The 11685-nt window shown below is 43.8% G+C and overlaps 1 protein-coding gene across 1 annotated transcript in view; it reads right to left on the minus strand.

The window, feature by feature from the left end:
- Positions 1-314: 314 nt before the first annotated feature.
- Positions 315-11685, minus strand: part of KCNK1 (potassium two pore domain channel subfamily K member 1) — a 25672-nt gene continuing 14301 nt past the window's right edge. The window contains exons 2-3 of the mRNA XM_075845834.1: positions 7313-7708; positions 315-1405 (exon numbers count right to left, since the gene is read on the minus strand). Coding sequence (XP_075701949.1) covers positions 1134-1405; positions 7313-7708 — 668 coding nt within the window. The 3' untranslated portion in view covers positions 315-1133. The remainder of the gene's footprint in view (positions 1406-7312; positions 7709-11685) is intronic.

Raw genomic sequence — 11685 nt, forward strand, 5'->3', positions numbered from 1 at the left:
GTAAAGTCCCTGCTAATGACCGCAGTGCTGTGAAGTGTGGGCCAATGCAAGATACCATAAGTAGGTGCGTATACGGCTTATACCTTTACAGCAGAGCCCCGGAGCCCGGATTCTATTTTTACAATCAATTCCCAAAATCAGGACTAGATAAACAGACCGACTTGTGCGACATTTGTGCTAACAATTGAAATTGAGGTACGCATTACCCGGCGGAGCCCCCGATCATACCGTGCTCTATTGTTCATTATTATTATTTTTTAATTCTTTATTTTCGTGGCCAACAGCCACATTTTTACACAATGAAAAATACAGCATGTACATATGGGAAGATGAAATACATGTACAGAGATAGAGATGCATGAATTTGAACAGCATACTTCAAACTTATCCAAAAGAAGCAACATTTGTCATCTCTAGGATTTACTGATTGATACTCCCCACTATGCGAAAGAGAGACGATACAAGACAGAAGTAAAGGAGGTAGACATGAGGGTGACGGGAGGGGGAGGAGTAGCGTCTCCTACCGAGGAGATCCCCGCCCCCCCAGACTGAGACCACTACGAGCTATCCACCAATGTCCATATGTCCAAGAATGTCTTTATAGGAGTCCGCGTCCTGAAACATTATCCAAGGAGACCATGTGAGGCAGAACCTGGCGTAAGTGTCATGAACGCAAGAGGTCAGGTCCTCCATGTGCATGAGGTCGTTGACCTTTGAAACCCAGAGGGACAAAGTGGGAGGAAAGGAGTTCTTCCATCGCAGTGCCGCGCGGCCATCACTAAAAAGTTAAGCAAAGAGCGTTTGTAGATGTTTGCTGGAATGTCACAGAGATGGAGGAGGAAGAAGGCCGCGTCCATGTTAAAGCTGGTATCAGTTACCTCGCATATCACCTTCTTAACCCCGTCCCAGAATTCTGCGAGTAGCGGGCAAGACCAGAAAGTGTGGAGTAGGGTACCATCGTCCAAACCGCATCTCCAACAGAGGTGAAACGGTCGGGAAAATACGATGTAGGCGGACCGGGTTCCTATACCATCGAGAGAGCAGTTTAAAACTGGCTTCTTGATATTGCGAGCTAATTGAGGTTTGATGAGCCAAAGTGAGGATGCGAGAGCATTGGCTTGTGGTAAGGGCGATTATTGTTCATTATTTATAGAACCGTCACTTGTATAATTTACCACCGGCTGCAACGCCACAAACGGTTCGCTCAGTTTCTGTTCGTCCTTGAACGAGGAGACCTGGTCGGAGATGGAGGAGAAGGCCAGCTGATCGTGCTCCATTATGTTCTCCTGATCCTCGTCCGTCTTCTTTTTCACGTAGAACAATTTACGGAATATTTTCAACTCCTGAAGTTCACAAAACGTCTCCAGGACGACCAGCATCGCAATGAGACCCAGTAACAAGTAGCCTGTTGGGGGAAAAAAAAAAGAAAAAAAGGTAAATTAATAAAGTTTATCAAAGCATCCAAATAGGTTTATTAATCATAAAAAGTTCTGCAACTTTCCAATATACTTTGGGGGAGATTTGGCGTTTTATGCGCCAGTTGAAGTTTTTCGTAGTGAAATGCGCCTAAACACAAATGAAATCGGAAGAGATTTGCGCTACAATTTGCACCATTTTCGGTTTCTAAAAATGAGAAATCGGTTCGGCCACTCGACTAGACTACAGATTTTAAGCCTCTGAGACTGAATGCAACCCTTGATAGCCTCTGGTTGTGACAGAAGCTTTCCATTCACTGACCGCAAACAAATCTGGAAAATGGCGAGGGATTAAAACACAAAATGTATTAGTAAGCGGCAGAGCCTTTTATTATAACGTGTTTAGGCTTTATTTATATAAATCTTTAAACCCGTCGCCTGTGACAGCATTTAATAAATCTGTACAATACGCTACTAAAGCTAAAATGGGGGACATGACTAAAGGGAAGGAAAACGGCGAGTTATATTATGCTCCACCCATCCGAGAGACCTCTCATCCACTCAGGGTGGTTGAGATGGGTCACATGACACTTGCCTGCAGCCTTCAGGAGTCCGGCTTCTCAAGGGGCGGGGCTCTAATAAATTTGCTCCCGATTGTCACGTCGACAGGTCATTTAATCGGTCCAATTGCACTCCCTAGTTCTAGGACATCACACAGTCCGACGCTACGGGACAGAGATTCCCTTTATAGTGGGATCTTGTAAGTGGCTGTCGCCGTGAGCAGGACTCCATTCACCTCAAAATACCCCCACACAACCCCACATCTCGGCTCCTTTCTGTTTATTTCATACATAGACTATTGTTTAGTCAGTAAATAAAACCGTAAGCTGCAAGGTAAAAATGTTCTGCGACAGGATTATCATAGTCAATAGGAGTGACGTGCGGTGAAGGGGACTGAAGGATACGATCAGATGTTCTCCTGTATGACCTTGTTAAAGGGACTCTCCAGTACGGTATAAAGTTAATTGCAGCGGAGGATGCCCAGAGTCTGATAAATGCGCCGCAGCAGTTCAGTCTCCAGATATCAAGGACTTTGGTCCTCCGCAACTGAACTGCTTTAACACAATCTACATTATCCTGTGCTCTGTTCACAGCACACAGACCCATTGATTTTTAAATCGGCCATTCACACATACAGAAGTTTTCACACAGCGAGTGTCCGTTGCGCGAAACTCACTGCATGTCACACTGGAGCGTTTTCACGCACCTAGTCACCCACTGAAGTCAATGGGTGCCTGAAAACCACAGACCGCACACGTTCGCACATCCACTCGGCCGGGTAAGTGGGCCACATATAGAAAAAAATGGGAAGTTGACGGGCCGCATTACTTTCAAATTTGATACAATACAAAATTATTGTTAATCAATTTGTTATTTGAACTACTATAATACTACATTACTATAATAATACCGCTATTATGTTTAAAATTTGAGATATTTCTCCACGTGCTTATTTCAACAATCCAGTTTTCCAGTTTAAGTGCCGCTAAATGCAGTCTGGCGGCTCAGATAGCAGCGTTTGGCAGACATGTCCACGGTGGGTGCTGCCGCAGCGCCCTCGGTAGATAATGCAACACACCCCTAGATAATGCCAGTGTCCTCCGCACATGCTGCCACAGTGCCCTCCGCAGATGCTGCCACAGTGATGTCAGGGGCTTCTACAGAGCTGGAGTTCCGGAGCAGAGCCACTTCTAGCACTCTGCCTGGGATTCCAGCTCTGCTCCTGACATCACTGTCCATATGTGGATAGAGATGTCAGGGGCCTATACTAGCGCTCTGCCCGGGACTCCGGCTCTGGGGAAGTCCCAGACATCATGTGTCCAAACATGGACACCGATGTTAGGGATTTCCACAGAGTCCTGGAGCAGAGCCTGGATTCAGAGCCGATACTAGCCCTCTGCCCAGGTCTCCACTCCGGGGAAGACCCTGACACTGTCCATATATGGAGAGCGATGTCAGGGAATTCCACAAAGTCCCGGAGCAGAGCCTGTACTAGCGCTCTGCACGGGGCTCTGGGGAAGCCCCAGACATCGCTGTTCATATGTGGACAGCGATGTCAGGGAATTCCAGAGTCTCGGAGTAGAGCCTATACTAGCGGCTCTGTGTCCCGCAGATGACAGCCCCAGGGGCCGCATGTGGCCCATGGGCCGCGTGCTTGAGACCCCTGGTCTAGATCCAAGTCACCATTCACATCAATGTGCACATATTAACTGCTTCTATTCAACCTAGCCAGTACTTGTACATTGATGTGGATGGTTATTTGGATCCACACAATGTAAAGCTGAACTATAAGACGTGTAGAGTAGCTGCGGGCTTCGAGCCCGGATCTTAAATCAACGATATCTTCACAAAACGAACAACAAATCTTTATAGTATATATTGATGGTATAACGCTAGGATATGCAATCAACAGCAAGTTGGTGGGGGCCTGGGACCCCCTGCCATTTCGTTCTAGCGATTTTTATCTTGTCATATCTAAGTGGATGTTTGTATTTATCTTTCCATTTCGACCTCGGTTTAGATTAAATTCACCACCTACATCAATATCTAATTCTTAGTGGCAAATATGGGAACCATAATTTGGGTCCACACAAGGTTTCCATGACACTGCACCAGACAAATCCAATGGCAACATATTGACATCAGAATCTCAGTAGTGCAGCCTCAGGCTTTGGGCCTGTAAATTCAAGGGATGAGATTTGCGTATTGAAGGCTCTGTTCACATCAGCATGACACTGTTAGGGGACGCCGTCACAGATTCCGTCATTTTTGCTGGACAAAACAGCTCAGTATGCAGCAATATTCTTTCCAGCAAAATGACGAGAGCCTGATGGAACCCCTTAAAGTCAATGGGTTCCGATGGGCGGATCCGGTATTTGTTTTTCCAGTTCTGTTCCTCTGACTGAACAGAACTGAAATCTCAGCGGAGATGTAATCAGAGCACGATATTAAAATTAATCTCCATGACTATCGTACACTTATTTATCGGTCTTCAGGTAGGCCCCCTTTAAATATAGATCGTCTGAAAATGGAGGTTCTGTAAGACCAGGGGGAGGGGCCAACCTAACCGGTGCAGATTTATAAAAGCTTGAAACAACCTGGTGCGTCTGGTGAAAACCTCACCTGTAAAGTGTTTCATCAACAGACCGATCTATTGTTTACTATTTCCACAACACTTAAGATTCTAAAAAACTGATAATCAAACCGCGACGGCCACTTAAGGCCGGAAAACACAAGATCCGTCAGTCTAACAACTCTGCTGGCCACCTGGAAATCGTAAGGATAAGGCCGTATGTTGATCTCCAGCTAGTGTGGAACTACAAGTCTCAGGATGGCCTCCTACTGAGGCACTGGTTAGATTCTGATTGTTCAGCAGGGGGCACTGCAAAGACGAACCTGTAGACATCGCATATTGGTAGCCATTAATAGTGGATATGGACTGTTGACACTAAGCGATCAGCTTGGCATCGAGTGGCAATAATGTTTAAAAGGGTTAACCACAAGTGGACAATTCCTTTAAATTTAATTTCTAAACAGGGTGTTAAATGTATATGAAAACTCACTCTAAATAGGACACAATTCATTCATAAGAAAAGTTGCTGGTTCTATATAGCAGAACCATTGTGGTTGTCATGGCCCCTCCTCCTCAGCAGAGTAATTCAAGAAGATGGTGGTGTAGACAAATTATTATCTGCAGAATTAAACGGCAGTTTGTTTTCACATGGAAAGAAACTAGGGCAGATTACATAGGAAACTAGGTGAGTATAACTTTATAATCTGATAAACTCCACCCTGAAAGATTTTCTTTAGTGCGGAGTAAATAATTGTCTAGGAAAATCCATCTCCCTCTCCTCTCCCTGCTCTGGTATTTCAGAGATACAAGACTGGCGGGTCTGGTAAAATCACTGGGTTGTGTAACAGTCAGTTACGGTGCTAGGCTACATGCCAAGAAAAGCTGCACAATACCAATCAGCTGCTGTAAAGACACAGGACAAGTTCTTTTACAACATTTCACTTTGTTAATACGCAATAAAATTAATCGACATCCGACAGTCTCGCTATTCCCATTAGAACGTGGATATCCGGTTCCTAAACGCGGCACACAATGTATTGGTCAAGGATTTTCAGTCCAGATGTGCGTTCGAAAATCTCCAATGGAAGACTGTTGCAGGTATACGGCTATATATTTTCCGCAAAAAAAATCAGAGCATGCTCGTTATGCAATAAAAGTTCACTGTGGATTTTGCTTTTCAATGTGGAAAGGGTGAAATCCGCAGCAAAATCTGCACATAACATGGATTACGGTGCGGAAACACTGCGAGTGCGCAGCAGAAATTCCACGACATGTTCTATGTGTGTGGGTACCAGAGAAGCCTGTACTGGGGGCACGGTGACCCCCCATTGTCTGCCTGTACAAAAGTCAGTGAAGTCAGACCTACGACCTCCATCGATAACCAAAACTCCCCAGCGTATAAACGCCTCGGCTGTTATTGCAAATCTCTGATGCAACAGTTTAAAGTGAATGTCCATAGCAGAGCACCATTTCCATTTTAGGTCCTTGTTTGTTTAATAATATATCTTTTTAGGGTTAGAGATTTTTTTTCTGATCCGGCGTTCCAAATGCCAGAGTTAAAGGATTTATCCAGTTCTTTAAAATTGATGACCTGAGTGGATAGCAAAAGGTGCCGAGAGTCATACCCCCAACAATCTGTTTGCTCGCCAGAGCGCCGTAGCCCTTTGTCTCCTTCATTGTTTACAAGGGGCAGCGCCATACCTTTTGTAGTGGCAGTGCCTAGTATTACAGCTCACTACCAGTCTAGTGAATGGGACTGAGCTGCAGTAACAGAGGCTACTAAAATCATGGAGCTGTGCCTGAAAGGGACACTATGGTTGGACAGCTGGTAGACAGGCGTCATTAAAGTCAGGCTTCCACCTAATATTGATGGCCTATCCTAATAGGCGGTCAATTTCAATGATCTGGATAACCCCTTGAAATAAGAAATTATGGCTGCCTGCAGCCACCAATGGAGGGATCTTTAAGTGTGTGGACACCTTCGCACTGACTATTGTTTATGTAATTCCTAAATGCAAAATTAAGCAACTTTCTAAATAGTCTTCATTAAAAATGTCCTACCATTTTGCTACTGTAACATAGCTGTTCCTGTCTGAAGTCGTACAGGAAGCAGAGAAGGGGAGGCAGTTGGCAGGTCAGAGTGTGGAGAGGGGGGAAAGCATCCAAGTGTTCAGGTAAAGCAGATCAGATAGGCAAGACTATCAGAATGTAGATAGGGAGGAAATCACAGCGACAATGGGCAAGAGGGGAAAATCCCACAAGCTGTCAGTGTAAAGAGAAAGCAGTACTGGAATGAAGCTGCGCTGACATGAGCTAGTGAAGGAAGTAGCATCATGGAGTCGCAACTCACATCCAGCATGTATTATTAGAACAGACGTTCTCATGAGGAAAGTCTGAAACTAGGGTCTGTAAATGAACCAGGGAATGAATACTGCAGCCTTAAACTTCGTGCAACTTTTTTTTTTTTTAACTCCAGGAAACCACTAACATGTAAAAAACCATTACATGTCCATGGTGCCTGTAGTCTTTAAGCGCTTACTGGAGACATTTATTGTGTAATGGGAGCTGTATAATGCTCTGCAGTGAGCTCCCTCTAGTGGTAGCTGCAGGCGGTGAGAATTTTATTTTTTAAATTTGTATCAGGCAAATACTACAGTAATATATACAATAAATTTACAGTACCTGTATACGTGAATTACATAGGTCATGGGATGCAATAATTAAGGCTTACAACACAACACAAGACAAATTCAAGACTACTCACATGTGATTCCCATCTTATAGAGGTGCCGGAATTTCTGGTTGTATCCCTCGCCCGGAACATAATCCCCCAATCCGATGGTACTTAAGGAAATAAAACAAAAATAAAAGGACTCCAGGAAATTCCAATCCTCCTCCAAGCTGGAAAAGACAGCGGCGGGAATTAAAAAAAAGCTGGTGACCGTGATGAACCCCAAAACCAGAGCGTGGACGATGGCCACTATGTGTTTAGGGAAACCCCAATGGAGGTGAATATAGAGAACAGGCTTCCGGGTGACTGGGAGGATGATCCGCTGAACCAGTGCAGTAAACAGGAGCAGGGTGAAGGGGATGCCGATGACCGAATACAGAATGCAGAATGTCTTCCCTCCGTCCGACAACGGAACTGTGTGACCGTACCCTGAAAACACAGGAGGAAAACCCATCAATATCTAAATAGTAATGAAGAGCAATTTATAGTGGACTGACCATGAGAAATCACACATTTTACCCTATAGTCTTCAACTCGGAAATGTGTAATTACAAAGTGGGTGGAGCATAACATGGGAATGGGTGTGGTCAGTATAGCTAAGCCTGTCATGTGTGATACGGTCTGCTGAGCTGTGTATCTAAGCCTATCGTGTGATACTGTCTGCTGAGCTATGTATCTAATCCTATCATGTGTGATACTGTGTGCTAAACCGCTGTATCTAATCCTATATGTGATACTGTGTGCTAAACCGCTGTATCTAATCCTATCATGTGTGATACAGTCTGCTGAGCTGCAGAATCTAATCCTATGTGTGATACTATGTGCTAAACTGCTGTATCTAATCCTATCCTGTGTGATACTGTCTGCTGAGCTGTGTATCTAATCCTATCATGTGTGATACTGTCTGCTGAGCTGTGTATCTAATCCTATCATGTGTGATACTGTCTGCTGAGCTGTGTATCTAATCCTATCATGTGTGATACTGTCTGCTGAGCTGTGTATCTAATCCTATCATGTGTGATACTGTCTGCTGAGCTGTGTATCTAATCCTATCATGTGTGATACTAGCTGCTGAGCTGTGTATCTAATCCTATCATGTGTGATACTAGCTGCTGAGCTGTGTATCTAATCCTATCATGTGTGATACTGGCTGCTGAGCTGTGTATCCAAGCCTATCATGTGTGATACTGTGTGCTAAACCGCTGTATCTAATCCTATCATGTGTGATAATGTCTCAGAACCGCACAGACCTATAGTTGCGGATTAGTGCAGGGAGATGAGATAATCTGTATCATTAGCGTAATCCTTTGCTATAACACCAGCAGACTCTTCCCACATATTAAATGTCTCCGCACACAATATAATCCCTTAGATTAGGAGATAGGACGATCAGCGTCTCCTCTTACATCGCGCCGCCGGCAGACCGGTCACTATGGAGACAATGTGACAATTGGATTTTTGGTTGGTTCGCCTGTAGCCGATGTTATATGTAATGTCCTGCTGAGTTCATAACTCAATTACAAGTAGGGATTCCGCTGTTGTGGAACTACAACTCCCAGCATGCCCGGACAGTCTGCAGCAGTCATGGCACGCTAGTTGTAATTTTACAATAGCTGCAGCGACCCCGATTGCAGATTTACACCATCAGTTTCATCCCAAAACTATTATACAAAGCATTTATTTTATCATTTTCACCCTCATCTGTCAACAGGTGCAGGGAACGCCAATCAGCTTGACAATCAATAAGGTCATTACAGGTGTTACTATCCAGCTTTCCTAATGCCTGAATGGTAAATCTCTAGTTATATAAGGCGCTGCCTATTATATTAGGGCCCATTCGCACAAACTTAAATCTCGTTTGTGTGCTGTGCATGGAAATAACGCACAGCACATGGACGCATTGATTTCAATGGAGCCGTTCACACATGCAGGAGTTTTCACGCAACGAGAGTCCACTGCACGAAACTCACTGCATGTCCTATATTGGCGCGTTTTGACGAACCTACGCGCTCATTGAAGTCAATGGTTGCGTGAAAATCACGCACAGCACATGGATGCACATCCGTGTGCTGTGCGTAATTTGCGCATCAATCCCATTTAAAGAAAACTTGCTTTACGGGTGCGTGAAAAACATGCCACTTGCAAAGGACAGATGAAACAACGCAACGCACACTGACCAGATTTACGCGCGGAAATCTGTCATGCTCATGTAAATGTAGAATTAGTGCAAAATGAGGTAGCGGTTTATAAGGGTGGGCATGGGTGACTGCTGTGTGTGCCCTTTAACCACCAGGTTCCCTATAGAGAAAGCCACAGACTCACAGCTCCGAGGGTTTTACACCATGGCCTGCAGCATAAGGGCTTGTCCCCACGTCCACAGAAAAATTCTGCAGAAAATAGAAAGATTTCTGCTGCGTAAAAACCTCACCATTTCCTGCGTTTTTTTACTGCAGAGAAGATTGCAGATTTTACTGCATTTTTCTCAAAGTTGGGAGATGGTGAAATCTCTTGGGAAAAACGCAGCAAATTAGTCCACTATCCGTAGAAAGAATTAAATTGTTGTGGTTCAAAAAAAAAATGCAACGCAACTCAATTTGTGGTCGGAAATTATACGCAGCGTGGATGAGATATGTTAAATCTCACCCACTTTACCGCTACTGTATTATGCTGCGTATTTTCCATCCGCAATTCCGGACGGAAAATACACAGCAATTCTGCTGCGTGTGGACAAGCCCTAAGGACACGGTCACACCGCAGTAATGTGGTCAGTGTTTTGCATCAGTATTTGTATGCCAAACCCAGCAGTGGAACCTACACAGAGAAAGACTAATGGAATGAGATGCCCCTCTGTTTCTGACCCACGCCTGGTCTTGGTTTACAAATACTGACCAAGTTAAACAAGTGTGAATAAAGCCCCAGCAACCTACAGCAGGAGGATTGTCACATTCTGCAGCAAGATCTGCATTGTTCTGTCCTGGATGGGGGAAAGTAAAGGACCAGCACAGTGTGGGATGAATGGAGGTCACAGCTGAACGGGTGCCAGCGCTGACAGGACACAAAGCGCTTATAACAAGGCCCTGGCAGAGCAGGAAACCGGCCGAGACGTGAAACCACAGAGAAGACCTGAAAGTACTCACCTAACTGGTGTTACACCAAAGTCTGCTAATCCTGTATTTTAACTCCTGCATGTCTCATAAGGACCACCTAATCAATTTATTCTTTTCTTTATGGCTTTAAATCACTCAGTAATTCTCAGTTTCCGTTAGTTTTCCCCAACATGTATAGTGAAGATAAATTTCACTGAGTCGGTTAAGGGATATATAACTTGGCAGTCAACACTTCCCTGCCATTGTTTGTATCAAATGTCAGTTTATATAAGAAATGATACAATGTATCAAGAATGTGTCTAGGGCTTTCTCACTTTGCATGGACACAAAATAAATTATAGTGTAGTAGATAATGCTAAAAAATGTAACATATCACATATATTCATGTCCAATTTGTATCTTAATGGCTGTCCATACTGGTTTTTGTATAGGTTTGTAAACTGGACATAGAATATTAGAGATATATAGGTGGGGCCCAATGACCCCCCACCTATAGAGATCAGCACAGGGTGAATAAATCCAAGCCCAGCACATCCAAGTTAGGTACAAGGAATATTGCTCAAGTGTTAAGACCCTTTATTCCTATCCAACCCACTATTAAACCTTTGTGTCAATGCAAAGAGCAAAAGCGCTGGACACTGATATATTGCATCATTTATCTTATATAAACAGACATATTTATGATACAAACAGTGGCAGAGAAGCATTGACTGCCAAGTTACAGACCTCTTCATGGTTTTGCCATCTGGGAACAATGTATAAAAAACTAAGGAAGCCACTCACAATATAAACCAAGAAATTATCATATAAGTAACTTTCACTCACCTGCCCTCCTCCAGCTACACCAGGACACACACACTGACCCATAGAGACAGGCCAACAGCCACTCTAGTGTTTTATAGTGAAACCTGCATAGGATTGTGGGAGTTTTCGTTGGTATAAAAGGTCACCATGAAACAGCAATCAGAGATAGTACAGCTTGGAGATGGGAAGGTTGTGCTGGGAACATGATAGGAGGTGGAAAGGAATTGCAACAGTGTGATGTTAAGGTTTTTATTATAAAACATATGAACTAATTCCAATTTCCAGTTTTTTGTTGTAATGAAAGATTGCAAGTTTTTCTTGTGTGTGTATATATATATGTACCACTTCCTTAGTTCTGTGTGTAACTCACCGTATATTTCATTTGGCCACATGACCATAGTTTCCATCTGTAGTTACTCATGAAATTACAGATCTATTGATTTTTATAGGCTATGGATGCCTTTCTGTATATTTATTGTTTATACCATGGACTCG

This window comes from Rhinoderma darwinii, chromosome 13, assembly GCF_050947455.1.
Source record: "Rhinoderma darwinii isolate aRhiDar2 chromosome 13, aRhiDar2.hap1, whole genome shotgun sequence".
Lineage (NCBI taxonomy): Eukaryota > Metazoa > Chordata > Amphibia > Anura > Rhinodermatidae > Rhinoderma > Rhinoderma darwinii.